General features: G+C 35.7%; 2 protein-coding genes across 2 annotated transcripts; both read right to left on the reverse strand.

Annotated features, from left to right (window-relative positions):
• Positions 1-1052: 1052 nt before the first annotated feature.
• On the reverse strand, positions 1053-10889 carry LOC147400122 (Pentatricopeptide repeat (PPR) superfamily protein). Its single transcript, XM_086445726.1, has 2 exons — positions 7057-10889; positions 1053-3926 (listed from the first exon to the last, which is right to left on the reverse strand). Exon 2 carries the CDS (start codon positions 3846-3848, stop codon positions 2223-2225), a length of 1626 nt encoding a protein of 541 aa, XP_086301852.1. The 5' UTR covers positions 3849-3926; positions 7057-10889; the 3' UTR covers positions 1053-2222.
• A 144-nt stretch (positions 10890-11033) lies between these two features.
• LOC147400123 (small ribosomal subunit protein eS17) lies at positions 11034-11743 on the reverse strand. The gene has a single exon (XM_086445727.1). It carries the CDS (start codon positions 11645-11647, stop codon positions 11222-11224), a length of 426 nt encoding a protein of 141 aa, XP_086301853.1. The 5' UTR covers positions 11648-11743; the 3' UTR covers positions 11034-11221.
• Positions 11744-15256: the final 3513 nt, after the last annotated feature.

A 15256-nucleotide genomic window follows, 5' to 3' on the forward strand; every position in this document is an offset into this window, starting at 1 on the left:
ATTTCATGCACCTAGTTTTTCATTGAAATTTTGGAATACCTCCTTGGTAACGCCAACATGTAAGTCAAAGTAGAGGGTTCTACAAAAATTTTGAAGTGGGATCCTTTGTATTGTTTTTTTTTTTCCTACAATTCCCTATAGTACTCTTTTAACAGTGGAGATGTCAAAGTTGAAAAATAAAATCTAATTCATTACTCATGTATTAATTATGATTAGGATCAGATTAGAAAGGAACTACAAGAAAAAAAACACTAAAGATGATTCGTACCCACTTTTCGTTGATATTTGGAATACCTCACTTCTTTGGAAACGTGTGTGTAATCCAAAAGGAGAGGGTTCTTCCGAGATTTGAAGTGTTGCTAGTGTTTTTGGGTCCACATGAGCTAATGGTTGACAGTAATGATGTTGATTGGGCAAATGAATGCAAGTGATCCGGTCATTCAATTATCCAACCAACCATGTGTTTCCTCACAAACAAGGTAAGATGGTAGTTCATTAATAATGTGCCATTATGAATAAGGAATATGGCCCATTGAATACTGCTCCATATGACACCTCCTTCAAACAATTCCATTGTCGGGTGCACTTCATTTCTTCACTCTTAAGCTTGCATTGTCAGTCCCACTCCTGAGAGATGGAGGGCTGCGTCAAGTGACGAAGAATACCATTTAATACTTGTGATGGGTATCTTTTTTGCATTAATTTCACTGACCCAAATAGTTGAGATAAGGCCCAGATGATTGTGACCAATAAGAACATGTCACATGATCCAAATCCAGATAAGTCGATCTGTATAGGTAGTAAGTGTACCCCTTCTTTGCGGGAGATCTCAGCATTAAATCTCCACCAGTGCCATCACAACTAGTTGGGGTCCTCCCCTTTACTAGGGCTGCAACTTGGGTGGATTGGATTGGATTGGGATCAACCCATGTCCAACCCACACTTGACAACCTATATCAACGCCTGACCCAAACTCAGGCATGAAATACTCAACCCAAGTCAGGTTGGCTCATTCCTCATTAATATTAGATAATCTTTTAGTGATAATGACTTTTTTTTATAAGCTATAAGGACTTCCATAAAGATAAGTAGTATGTAGAATAAATATTAAATTTCCAATTACTTGTTCTAGAAATACATTTCAATAGAAAACTAACAAACAGAAAGAAACTACATTATTTCCAATAGGGTTGAATCCATCGGTTTGAGTTTGGCCTGCCCAAGTTGCAGCCCTAGCTTTCGCTAATTTGCATTTGGATTGCAGTAACAATGACCCAAGCCACCTGTGCATTGAACCACTGAAACAAGATATTATTGTTGATAAAGAGAACTACATAGAGAAAAATCCTTGAGATCAAATCTAAAAACTGAAACTTATAAAACCATGTCAGTCCATTTATCGCACAAAGCCACTGCTTTTTCACCAAATTAGAAGAAAAAGTAGAGCTTAATCAAAAAGTATAGTGCGAATCAAATACATATAACAAACTTCGGCTGAAAACAAAAAAAAGAGAGAAAATTGGCTAGATTAATCACTCATCTTGTAACAAAATTTGATTTGAAGCAATGGACTCTGGCCTCATCAGCACGAATCCTACTTATGTAACATGTCATTGTGATCATGAAACGTGAAAGAAAAGCTCTTGTACCCTGTCAGATTATACCAGCCATCTTGTCCCCTACCTTTTATCCAAAACTTTGACCAGTGAAACAATTGTGGTTCTCTCCCACCTAACCATATGGAATTTTAGTCTGACCAACGAACTATATCAGACTATTTTTTCAGTCTAATTCTTTTATAATTGTCACATTCATATATAATTTAATTCCACTCATAGTGCTGCTTTTACACTACATTGTAAGTCCCAAGTCCAGATAAAGGAGGGTTACATCAAGTTGGCCGCAGGTATAAAAACTTCACCACCACCTAACATGAATCTCGAACCTTTATTTCACATAATTGAATGGAGGAATGATATCCATTAATCCAACCTCACATTTTTGGATAAGAGTGATAATTACGACGGTTCATATATTATTTGAACCCACGACCAATTCACCACTCGCATTGTACGATAGTTTCCTCCCATTGATTTTGTAGGTAACATAGGTTCACGATGAGTAAGAGACTGGAAACATGAAGATTAATGTTTCATAATTTGAACTCTGCATTGACAACACCCTCGCTGACATTTGTGAGAGATAAAGCTTGCACTTCTAAACTAAAACAAACCAACTAAACCATCGAGAATCTTATATATCTCTACTGTTTCAGGGTGCATCTTATCTGCCGAGTAAAATTGATGAACGTGCTTATCAATCTCGATCCAACTACATCCAGGTGTCTTTTGCACTCCCCGTTCCTTCAAACTCTTCCTCACTTTCCCCACCTCATCCCACTTTCCCAATTCACCATATATATTTGCCAACATTATACCATAGCCCGCATTATTCGGATCAATCTCAATCAGTTTTGTAACAGAAAACTCAGCCAAATCCATACGTCCATGTATCTTACAACCATTTAGCAAAGAACCCCAAACTACCTCATCGGGCTTAATCCTCATTCCCCTTATAACTCCCAAAGCTTCTTCAAACTGACCCGCTCGACCAAGAAGGTCTATCAGACAACCATAATGCTCAATCTCAGGCTCAATCGCGTAATCTCGAGTCATTAAAGTGAAAAACTCGCAACCTTGGTTAACCAACCCCCCATGTGTACAAGCATTCAATAAGCCGACGAAGGTGACCCCATCTGGCCTAACTACACCTCCACATTCCATCATCTCGTCAAAGACACATATTGCTCTCTCACTTTGACCATGTAGTGCAAGACAATTAATCATGGAGTTCCATGATGTCACGCTTCTATTGGATGTTCGATCAAAAACCCGTCGTGCTTCCGTTAAGCTCCCACATTTTCCATACATATCTATAAGAGCATTTGAGATGAATGAATTAGGACCAAGATTGTTCCTATAGATGTATCCATGGATCCATCTCCCTAGGTGAAGCATACCGAGGTGACCGGATGCCGAGAGCACACACACAACCGTAACATGATTCGGCTTCCGATCGTGATGGTGGGCCCTCTCTCCAACTCCAATCATTCTTCTAAAAAATGATATCGCTTCCAAGAACAATCCGTTCTGTGTGCATCCAGCAATAACAGCATTCCAACATGGAACATCCCTCCGAGTCATCTCTTCAAAAAGCAACATAGCATTCCCAATCTCCCCAAGCCTCGTGTACCCCGAAATCATAGCAGTCCAAGACACAACATTTCTCTCAGACATTTCATCAAACAGTTTACGAGCAACAACGATATCTGAACAACACCTCAAATAAGAATCAACAAGAGCTGTTTGCACAACTGGGTACCCACCAAAACCCAATTTTAAAATCTGGGTATGTAAGGATCTAGTCCCATGAGATTCCGACATTGCCGAACAGCATTTCAAGACATGGGGGTAGATAAAATGGTTGGGTCGAGGGCGGCCTCGACGAACCATGTCTGTATATAAAAAAATGCTTGAATTGTGGTAAGAAGGATGAGAGGCATAGGCGGTGATCATGGCGGTGTAAAGGTAGACATTGGGGGAATTGAGATGGTCGAAGATGAATCGAGCGTAATCGAGATTGGCGAGGGAGAGGACACAGAAGCGGACAAGCTTGAAGGCGAAGAATTGAGTCTGACCATGGCCAAATGTTATAAGAAAGGCTTGGAGTTGTTTGAGATGGTTGAGACGATTGCATTTCTCCAACACAGTTAAGACTTGTTGGTTTAAGTTTAGATTTAGGTTTAGTTTGTTGGAGACTTCTAATCCTATGTGATGGGCAGAGTGCATTACTCTGTTGTTGCACTTTCCCGCCAATGTTTACTGCTGCATTTGATTCTGTAGGTTCTGTGAATTTATAGGTTTCACCTGCAAAGTGGCCCACAGTCATTGTCACAAAAATCTGTTTTTGAAGAGATCTCTGATTTTTCAAAAAATCACGTTGGTCATGATTTAATTCAAGATTTTTTTTAAAAATCTAATATTATTTTTAATTTTTAGCATTTTCAAGTGTTATGTTATTAATTAATATATGAAATACGTATTTTTTTTATTATAAATTAATTATTTTTATTTTTTAATCTATACATGTTTTCCTACTATATTGACTTTTGACGATTTTGATGGATACTACTAATGCTGTCAATTGGGCCCGTCGCACATTAACCTGGGTTGGTCCAAGAGATAGGGTTGGGTTCAAAAGATTTCAACCCATTGATTCATGTGGCTCTGGCCCAATTTCGATTGCGATCGTTGACTCCTAAGAATGACTCCTTAAAAAAAACATATGATCCCAACCCTTTAACCACAAAATTCAATGATCGAGATTTATTAGTATCCTGGAGATACTTATCCCCAGGATAAATCTCAACCATTGAATTTTGCATTTAAAAGATCAGGATCATGTGTTTTTTTTTTTCAAAGGGATCTTGACTCATTTTACAAAGTTAGATTTATATCTTTACTATTATTACGAGAGAGAAAGTGGAGTATTTAATTGGTCATTTTGATCAAAACTAATAAAATTGCAATTGTACCTCCTTAAAATCACGTTGGTTAATTTTCAAATTTATAAAATTATATTTTTTATTATATACCTTCACAATCATTCTTTAATTAATACTTTAAATTACAAATAAGCCCTTTAGATACATGTGCATTTGCAGATGCCACCTTCTAATTTATGGGATGGGTTAACATGTGCCTAAGGGCACACGTTAAGCTGCATTGAAGATACTTGGGAAATTGAATTTCCTCTTAAAGATGCCCTCAAAATTATTAATTTTTTTTATATCAAAAATACCTTGAAATAATTGCTTCCAAAGTGAATTTAATGCAATTTAATGTGTGCCCTTAATTTATATAATAGGGTAGTGTCCTTTAGACAAAATCCTAGACAATATTCTAGAAAAAACTTTATCTTATATAACTAAAATTTTTTGGATTTGACTGATTTTTTTTATTTTTTATTTGTGAGGATGATCTCTATAGTCAATAGATCATCCTCGCAAAAAATCAGCAAATTCTGAAACTTCTAACCCCATGAAAAGTGATTCCAAACTAACGGTAAAAATTGACGATTCACAATGCTTCATCTTATAAACTAGAGTTAGAAATTTCAGAATTGATTGATTTTTTGTGAGGGTGACTTTCTCACCATAGAGATCATCCTCACAAAAAATCAGCCCATTCTAAAAATTTTAGCCCATATAAGATAAAATGTTTTGTCTAGAATATTATCTAGGATTTTGTCAAAAGAACGCCCCCTATATAATAAAAAATAATTAAAGCACGTCAAAAAATAACAAGTTGACTATCATCAAGGATTGAGGCTGGATAACATTTTTTATGAAAAAGTAATCTTAATGGTTCCAAATGGATTCAAAAGGATTTTAGAAAGTAGGGTATTTTAATAACACCCCCTATAAAATTGGTAAAATTAGGATTACCCCCGTAAAATGCAAAATGAGATCTATCCCTTAGAATTCCGTTGGCCCAATCAAATCATTACCAACATTTGTTCTATTGACAATCTATGATCCAAAACTACCATTGTGGCATTTATATTACAAAAATACAATTATTTTAGTTGAAAAAAAATTTTAAAAAAAATCTAGAACTTTGATAATATGACGAAGTTTTTGACTAACGCCATTTTCTCTCTCTTGTCCATAGTGAAAAAAAGAAACTTTATTATTAGATCATCTTATGACATTCAAAAACACAATCTGATGCAATGGAGTTGTAGAGGACAATTATATGAACTTTAAAAAAAATAATTATTTTTCACCGTTGAATTTTATTTATAAAGTTGGGTGCTCACTGACCATCCATCTTCAACACCTTAGATCAAACTCGAAAAATAATATTATATATATATATATTTGAATATGAATATTTTCATAAAATCTTAAAGGCTCTATTGTTGGATTGTAAATGTGATAATCAATGTGGGCCCAACGACCCTTTTTAAGATTTGAAATCTAAAAAAAAATAAATGTGAACAATAGGCAAGAGAGAGAAGCTCTCTCTATTACTGATGTTATTCACACCACATGCCAAACATTTGTTGTTCTGTGAGCAAACACATCAAGGAGCATCAAGGACGTGCACACTTAAAAATCTAATCAAATCTCAACAATTGTATTGAAATATTTTACACCACTAAATTAAAAGATGAAGTGAAGTTAGGATTTTACCATATCTTACGACTTTGGATTTGTTATTGTTGGAATGTTCTTAAGAATATCATGATTCTATTCTTTAAATAAATTACTTTCAAACCCTACCATTAACATATTTGAATCCTATTTCGATTTTGGTTAATCAAGTTAAAGTTCTCACGTTTCATGAAATAGGTGGAGGTCTCAACTCTTAGGTATGGTCTTTAAACCATTTTGTCCTCAAGACTTAAGTTCCTATTTAAAAAATGAAGAAAAAACATGTTTATGTTCTTTATTGCATTAGGGTATAACTATTATATATAGAAAGAATATTAATATCCAAGACCTCATAAGGACGTTAGCGTTGTCCACCAAATTCACTTTCTAATAATACCCCTACCTATCTTATCTTTTGTTAAAAAAATAAGGATATTTTGATCTTTAACATAATAAATGCAAAATGTATTTTAATCTTTTGATTTAAATATTTTTTAATATTAAATACTTTCACAATCAATAGATTTATTAAGAACATAATAAATGTATTTATTATGTAAAAGATTGACATATCCTTGTTTTTTTTCATTAAAAGATAAAATGAAGAGGGGTACCATTGGAAAAAAAATTGGTGGAAAATACTAACGTTCTTGTGAGATCATGAACATTAGCATTAGACAATGCTAACATCCCATGAAATATTAGTTGTTAACATTCCCCAATATATATAATTAATGTAATAGTGACCCAGCCCTACCAACTGCCATGACCCTTTATTAGTCTGTTCTAAAATTCTGTAGAGATCGTAATTCAAAAGTGATACTGTCTTAGATCTTTACCTTCAACTACTTTCATACATGAACATGTGCCAGTGCTCCCGTAGCTTTTCAAATGTAGCCATCTTACTTGGGAGCAACAAAGTTTTTGGAACCATGAATGGCAACAAATGCACACAATGAAACTCAAGCTGATCAGCTAAAGCATATTATCATGGAGTTCAGTTTTACCGAAAGAAAGAACCTCATCTTCGCAAGACACAACTAATACCACATAGGTACATCCAATTAGCAGAAACAAACCAAATCTATTCCAAGCAAACACCACCTCATAATAAAACAGATTCCAGAGATAGGCATAATACATAAAAGTCATTTTCGTAAGGAAAGGTGCACATGAGCCTGCAAGGAAGATTTGGGGTCAGTCGAACGAATCCTGAAGAAATTTTATACCCAATTTCTCATGAAACTTGTTTACGCTTGCAGGCTCTATTGGGAAATGGTTAATATAAAATGGGTAAAAAAAGGCTGCAACAAGGACTCTACATCAGAATATAAAGAAGTCCACTAGTAGAGGGAAATGAAACTTATAGAATGGAATGTAGGAAACATCATACAACCCCTAAACACTTCTATAGATGGCCAGTTAGTGTGGCATACCACGCTTAGGTCCAATACAAAAAAAGACATTTGACTCCAGGAAGACCAAGGGCCTCAGTTACACCAACGTGAAAAAGAAGGAATTTTATTATTAAGAGCACATAAGGAATTACAAACAGATAATCACCAAAAAGAGAAGAGACAACAAAAGAAGGAATCATATCCAATGATCGTTGCTGACAGGAGTTTCATTCAGTGGTTTTAGAGAAACTATGTAGTGCCATCCAAGTAAACTACCCTAGTAATGCCATAGTGCTGCTTCTACAATTCGACAACAAGTCCCTTCCCCAAATCTAGGCCCTCAAATAAATTTGGGGAAAAAACCTCCTTTGCATGCTGTTTTCTATTATACATGGGAATCAGATCTAAATTATCATTCCAATGAAACCTCAATACACAAGAAAAAAATAAATGGAACACAGATTGGTTCAAGTGAAAAGCCAACCCATATCCATTTCAACGTGAGTCTCATGTAAGTAAAACTTTATTAAAAAAAAATTATACGGGCGGTAAAGGAGACCGACCCGCAAGCAAGGTACAAACAGCTCAACCAACGTGACTAGTCAAGGACTAAATTATAAACCCAATCCCATCTCACCAAGAAGTCTTCAAAGAAGACTCCTTTGAATTCTTGAAACACCTTCGCTCGAAAAAAACAATAAAACAATGATTGACAAGATAATATTCTGCAAGCGATTTTCTTATTTTTCGGCTATTCGCCTATTCATCTCCTTCCAAATACCCCAACAAACTGCAAAGGAAATAATGCTCTAAAGAATCCTCTTAGGCTTAGCAAAAGCTGACCTCCATTGCGACCAAACTTGAAACAAGGACCTAACTGAGGAGGGAAAGCACCCCACAATGCCAAACAAGGACATAAAATGGGATCAAATCTGTTGAGTAAGCTCGTAATGAATAAGAACATAATATGTTGATTCCCCATCCTTGCATAGGAAGCAATAATTTGGCGAAGTAGGTGCCACTTAGCTAAGTGGTAAAGGCTTGAGGAGAGTTGAACTCATGACTTAGGTTCAACCCATCTTCACCTCCATTATACACTAATCCCTTGCTTGCTTAGCAAAAAGAAAATGGCGGAGGAAAACCTCTCTTGATCATCTAATCTAAAGTTAAAAAAAAAAAAAAAAAACTTCTCCAAAGCTGCCGACCAAATGAAAAAGGACACTTTGGAAGGAATTTTCCTACCCTAGATAACCATGAGAAAAAGGAAGAATGACTACCAAAAGCATGGTAGAAATCTTTTACAAAAAACATCACATTCCTCGAACCCCTTCCAAATTCTACAATCTTCCAAGCCAAAGCAATTTGATCCATCTCTAAGCTTCTAATCAATTTGCTTAACTCTTCTAAGTCCCAATCATTAAAGGGTCTCCCCTAAAACCAAAGTTCCAAGCTACCCCATCCGTAGATAAGAAGAAAGAAATGGATTCTCCCATGGGGTTTTTAGTCATTTAGGCTTAGGAGTCCAGGTCTCATCTCTTATGAATTAGGAGTTTACCTCCAAAAGCTACCACTTCCACTTCAACAAAAAGTATATTTTCATGCCCAAAATGCCATTTACCCTTATCTGAGGCTAAACCTGCTATTGTCGTCCTTTGCAAGTGTAAATGTAATTATTTCACTTTTTCATAATAAGATTTCTCTCACCTCCCCGCCATTTTCGTTGAAGCTTTCATTGGAATAGTAGGAGAAGATGACTTCAGACGAAAAATATAATATATTTCTCTACTCTTCGCCATTTTCGTTGAAGCTTCCATCAGAATAGTTGAAGATGACATCAAACGAAAAAGAAGAAGATTTTAGATGAAAAAGAAGTTTTAGAAGAAGATCGAAAACACAGATATGAAGAAGAAAATTTCATATGAAGAAGAGGTTTCAGAAGAAGATTTCAAACGGAGAAGATGTAATCGAAAATGAGAAAGCGCCTTTGTAATGAAGTGTATTACCTTTATATTGTAACACAGTGCATTATCTAATGATCTCAGACTTTATAAAGACGTCGTGTTATATTGTCGTGACATGTCGAGTTGTCTCACATCATTTCAGATGTGTGATACTTTCTTTTGCAGGTATAATTATTACACTTTTTCATAATATAATATATTTCTCACCTCACCGCCATTTTCGTTGAAGCTTTCATTGAAATAGTTGAAGAAGATGAAGATGGAGATTTCATATGGAGAAGAAGAAGATGAAGATGGGGAAGAGGTTTTAGAAGAAGATTGAAAACATAGATAAGAAGAAGAAGAATATTCCTAGTAGAGAAAAATATGTAATTGAAAAATGGGAATGTACTACCTTTGTACCATAGCATAATTTATTTGTAATGCAGCACATTATCTAATGATATCAAACTTTATAAAGGTGTTACATATACATCATTGTGCCATGTTGAGGTGTCGTGTGTACTGTAACATTATTTACTTCTCTTTTTCTTTAACATTTTTTACTGAAGATGAGACAAATGGATGTAAAATATAAAGGTTGGAACTATTACCAGAAGCTTCGTTACGTAAAAATGTAGCTTATTTACTTAATAATGGAGCTCCGTTGTTGTTAATTGTGTAAAAATTGAGGATGACCAATATACAATAGGTTAAATGTGTAAAAATGAAGGAGAGAACAAAATACCTACAACCAAAGTTTCATGGACAAGAGAAGGAAAATACGTGTAAAAATGATGAAGTAAACTTCAATGAGAAGTTTTGAGTAAAATTTTCTGTACCATTTACAATGTACTAGATTTCAAGTGTAGGTAACAACTCCTAAAACAAACCTGACAAGGTTGAGGGATATTTCGGTCTTTTGGTAAGGTGCAAGGATAAAATGCCAATTCATAAGAGATGAGGCCTGAACTCCTAACTTGCAAAAGTTAGGAGCCCAAATCACTAAAAACCCCTTGTCCCATTTTCTGAGAGAGCAAAGAGACAAGGATATTGATCTCTAAAAGGCAATCCCCCACACCAAGAATCTTCCTAAAAGCGGATCCTATCACCTCCACCAACCTTAAAGCACACTTTCTTCCAAAAACAAGGGAGAATCTGTCTGAAGGACTCCTTAGCAATAACCTCACAAAACCGCAATCACTTTCAAAAGAAAACAATTCAATTTAAAATAAGAAAGCAAACAGATTTTTCCATTTCTCACAAAAAATTGCGCAAACCACATCTACACGTCAAGAAATCCAATCCATTACACATTCATACAAACCAAATTGAACCCATACTATCAAAGTTGATAAAAAAAAAAATGTAAAAAACACACTAACAGAGAAGCACCTAGTTTTCGCAGCAATCACACAATCCAAACCAAACAAGTATCGTAAAAAGTCTATCAAAAGCACACCCAGATAACAAAATTCCTTAAAGAAAATTACCCATCTTTCTCCATTGCCGTGACTAGATAACAAAACAAAACAAAAAATAACCATCAAAACAACTAAAGAGTAATCGTGTAGTAGTCCAAAACAAACTCAAATCTCCACATTAATTAATGGAAACAAAATACTAAAATCACCAAATTCACCACTAACCCATAAAAGCTTGGAGTCTCAGTATCTCCTTCCAGGAACACCAGCACCACCCCTACCGAAAGCCGGGGCAGAAACGGGATCAGCCTGCTTAACAACACCAGGAAGATCAGACATACCCAAAGCAGCAAGCATGTCGATGGTCTCCTTATCGACTTCGATGAGATCAGTCTTAATGGCGGACTCATCAGGTACGAAATCCATGCGACGCTCTCGCTCTTCTTCTTGGAGTTTGAGAGAGATCCCACGAACTGGGCCTTTTTGGATTCGTTTCATGAGATGAGTTGAGAATCCAGCAATCTTGTTGCGGAGACGCTTCGAGGGGATGATTGCGACCTCCTCTAACATCTTCTTGTTTGTGTGGAAATCCAAAGTCATCCTCGAATAGTACCTCTCGATCACCTGTCGAGAGGATTTCTTCACTGTCTTCGTGCGCACTCGACCCATCTTAGCTCCTCTGTTGCTGTGGAGACTTGAGAGAGCAACTCTACGTCTCTACCTGCAAAAAAGAAAGAGAATGAGAGGACGAGACGAAGAACAAAACTAGGGTTTCTTTTTTCATTTTATATCTCTTCGGATAGGGCTACAGGGCATGAAATGGTGCGGGTAAGACCCGATATCCAACCACATATATATAAATAGGGAAATGTTCAGCACCCTAAGTTTTACCACACACTTTAACAAACGTTTTTTGTCTTACATGGGTTAAAAGTTTTGGAATGGGCTGATTTTTGGTGAGGATGATCTCTATGATTAGAAGATCATCCTCCCCAAAAATCAGCCCATTCCGAAATGTTTAGCCCCATGTTTACACGTTGAAAAATCGTGGACCGTCCATTTTTTGTAAATCAATTTTGATGGGGTTAGATATATTATTCAGCAAAAGATGTGTTATAGAAAAGTTGGTGTGGCAATATAAACCATTAATTGTGTCATTAATTGGTGCCTTGAAAAAGTCTGCTAATATAAAACCTCACAACTACTAATAACACGATCTATGCTTAATTATGATTTTTCTTCCTCTGTATCATAGTTTTAAAACTTGTCATAGTTGACTGAAAACTTGGTTTTACTGAGTTGACTTGACTCAATTGGATTCAAAGGTGATTCAACTCCAAAACTTGATGAGACCAATTTGCCTAGTCAACTTGGTAAATCATTGAGTCAGATCTAGATTTATGATTTGGGTTCCAATGAAGGTATGATTTGATTAACTATAGGACGGATATTGGATCAACCATGTCCCAATCCAATAAATGTGAAAATTTAATTAAGTTATATTATATACATTTTATTTGAAGGTATGAAGTCTGTTTATAACTTGTAGAAATTGAATTTCTAAAATTTTAGATACTACCATTGAAATGCAATGAAAAACTTGATCCAACAAGGATTGGGATCTCCATAACACACATCCTAGAGATACTTATCTTGAGGATAAATCTCAACCGTTGTATTTTATATTTAAACAGTTGCCATGAATCATCTTCATGAGTCACTGTATCTCATAAGGGTTAGGATCCAGTGACTCGTGAAGAATGACTCATGAGAAAATCCATGATCCTAACCGTGTAAGCACAAAATCCAACGGTCAAGATTTATATGTTTCTCCATAATACACATCTCGGAGATACTTATTTTTAGGATAAATCTCAACCGTTGGATTTTGTATTTAAATGGTTGGGATCATGTGGATTTTCCAGTCTTAATTATAAATCTTTAAAAAAAATTAATCGAAAAAAAAATCAGATATGTAGAAACAGACATCCATAAGGAGGAGTAGACATCCTAAATGGCATGATAGAGGCCGATAAAACAGTGGTCTATGATGTGGTTGGCTTCGGACGTAATTCACATATTCATTGATAATGTAACTGTGTGTGTGAGAGAGAGAGAGAGAGAGAGAGAGAGAGAGAGAGGCTCTTGTTGGGTTAGGTTTCATGGGTGATATTTAAAATTTAAAAGACCACTGCTAGTAGCACCCAATTTTTATTTATTACACCCTAATTTAAAATAAAGAAAATAATTAAATGATTGAGAATAAGTAAAAGTTGAGGTGCCAATAGAAGCTCTCTCTCTCTCTTTTTTTTTTTCACTACATTTCTATTTTTTGGGTTTAGGATTTTATATGAATCTAATCATAATTGTAAATAAATACTGAAATATTTGAATAAGTGTCATAATGTTGAGATTATAATTAACAAAACCTTGAACATGAAGAATTGTATATTAGAATAGTCTTTCTAAATAATCTTATCAATCAGAGGAGAACTCTAGCTCCTTTTCAAAACCTAAATCAAGATAACATCTTTCAAAAGTAAGGAAACAATTACCATTCCAGATATAACAATTCCATAGCTAAAGGGGGAAAATAACTAGAAGCTTAAGGGAAAAGAAAAAAAAAAAACAATGTTGAAAGATAGCCCTAGAAACAGTGCAAAACCTTAGTTTGCAAAAAAAATAAGGAACCCCAAAATACAAACCCCACATTATAAAAACACATCAACACAGAAAAAAAAAATCAGAGAAAAATAGAAAGAAATCTATACTAACAAGAGAAGCCAAACAAGAGATTTCCCAACAACCAAAGCAATCTCGACCACCATAGCTTCCATCACAGAGAAAATCATCCTCTCCATTGTAACCGATAAATAAGAACAAAAAATTAAGAAAGAAAAAAAAAAGGGCAAAAACAGAGAGAGAAGAGATGAAAGGGGTTTGAGTTACAAAAGGAAAAACGAAGAGCAGCGAAAATATGATTTGTTCGCCTAATCTGCGTCGTCGTTGATGAACGGAGAGTAAACGATGAAGATGGTTAGGGTTTGAGGAGAAGAGAGAAGAGAGAGATTTGTTTGTCGAGATAGATAGGGAATGAAAGTTAGAGAAAGAGATGACGAAGAAGAGGAAGAAGAAGACGAGCTATAAACGACGACGAGTAAAGAAGCGAAGAGAGAGAGAGAGAAATCTGATCTCTGTCGAAGAGGAGTAGATCACCGTCGCAAATCGTCGATGAGGAAGAAGCGATGACGAAGGATACGAAGTTTTCTCTAATTTCTGCAGAGAAACGAGGAAGGAGGAAGACGCTATGAAGAGGAGCTGATTTCTGTCTTCATTGTTTTTACGGGGAGGTAAATGAAATTTTGAAATTTTCGTTTGTAAAATCTCATATGTAATCTAGACCGCAGATCTGATGTTAATTGAACGGTTCAAATTGTGAGTCGCGATGTGAGTCTATATGTATCGTAGGGTCGCGTTCCTAAGACTCATATGCGACTCACATCGCGACTCACGAAGACAGCCGTTCGATATTCACTTGATAGACGGTCCAGATCGCGATTTGATTTTAAACGATGAAGTTTCTAAATTTAGAACTACCTCCCCGTTAACAAAATAAAAAAATAAAAACGAAATTTCAGATCTGATTCTCCATCCATCTTCGTCTTCTTCTTCACTCTCTTCCTCTCTCTTCCTCTTCGACAGATCGAACGGCATCTTCGTCTTCGTTTCTTCACTCTCTTCCTCTTCGACAGATCGAACGACATCTTCGTCTTCTTCTTCACTCTCTTCCTCTTCGACAGAGAGTTCTCCATCTTCGTCTTCTTCTTCCACTTCTTCGTTTCTAACCTCGTTTCAACACAAATCGATCTCCATCTTTGTCTTCTTCTTCCTCTTCAAACTCACATCACCGTCTTGGATGATGGGTACCGCTAGCGCAAATATGGGCAGAAAGTGGTGAAAAGGAACCCTAATCCTAGGTATGTGATTACATAGTCTACAAGACATACAGTTACAGAGAAAATTATCTTATTTATTTTGGGTTTGTTTCCCACCTTTAGTTTCTATACCCACCCAATCGATTTTATGAAATTTCAAGGTGCACATTTGGCTTTTATCTTCCACTATACAGACTATGGACGATCATTAGTGCTCTGATTGTGACTGATTTCACACCGAGTCATTTAAATAAAATGAAATAGATTATTATTATCCATTAAGGCTTCCATGAGATCCAAACCTTAATCAGTCATTGGTCAAAAACTTTAAGAAGTAAGCACA

The sequence above is a fragment of the Akebia trifoliata genome, chromosome 6, assembly GCF_017979445.1.
Source record: "Akebia trifoliata isolate Shusen 1 chromosome 6, ASM1797944v1, whole genome shotgun sequence".
Classification (NCBI taxonomy): domain Eukaryota; kingdom Viridiplantae; phylum Streptophyta; class Magnoliopsida; order Ranunculales; family Lardizabalaceae; genus Akebia; species Akebia trifoliata.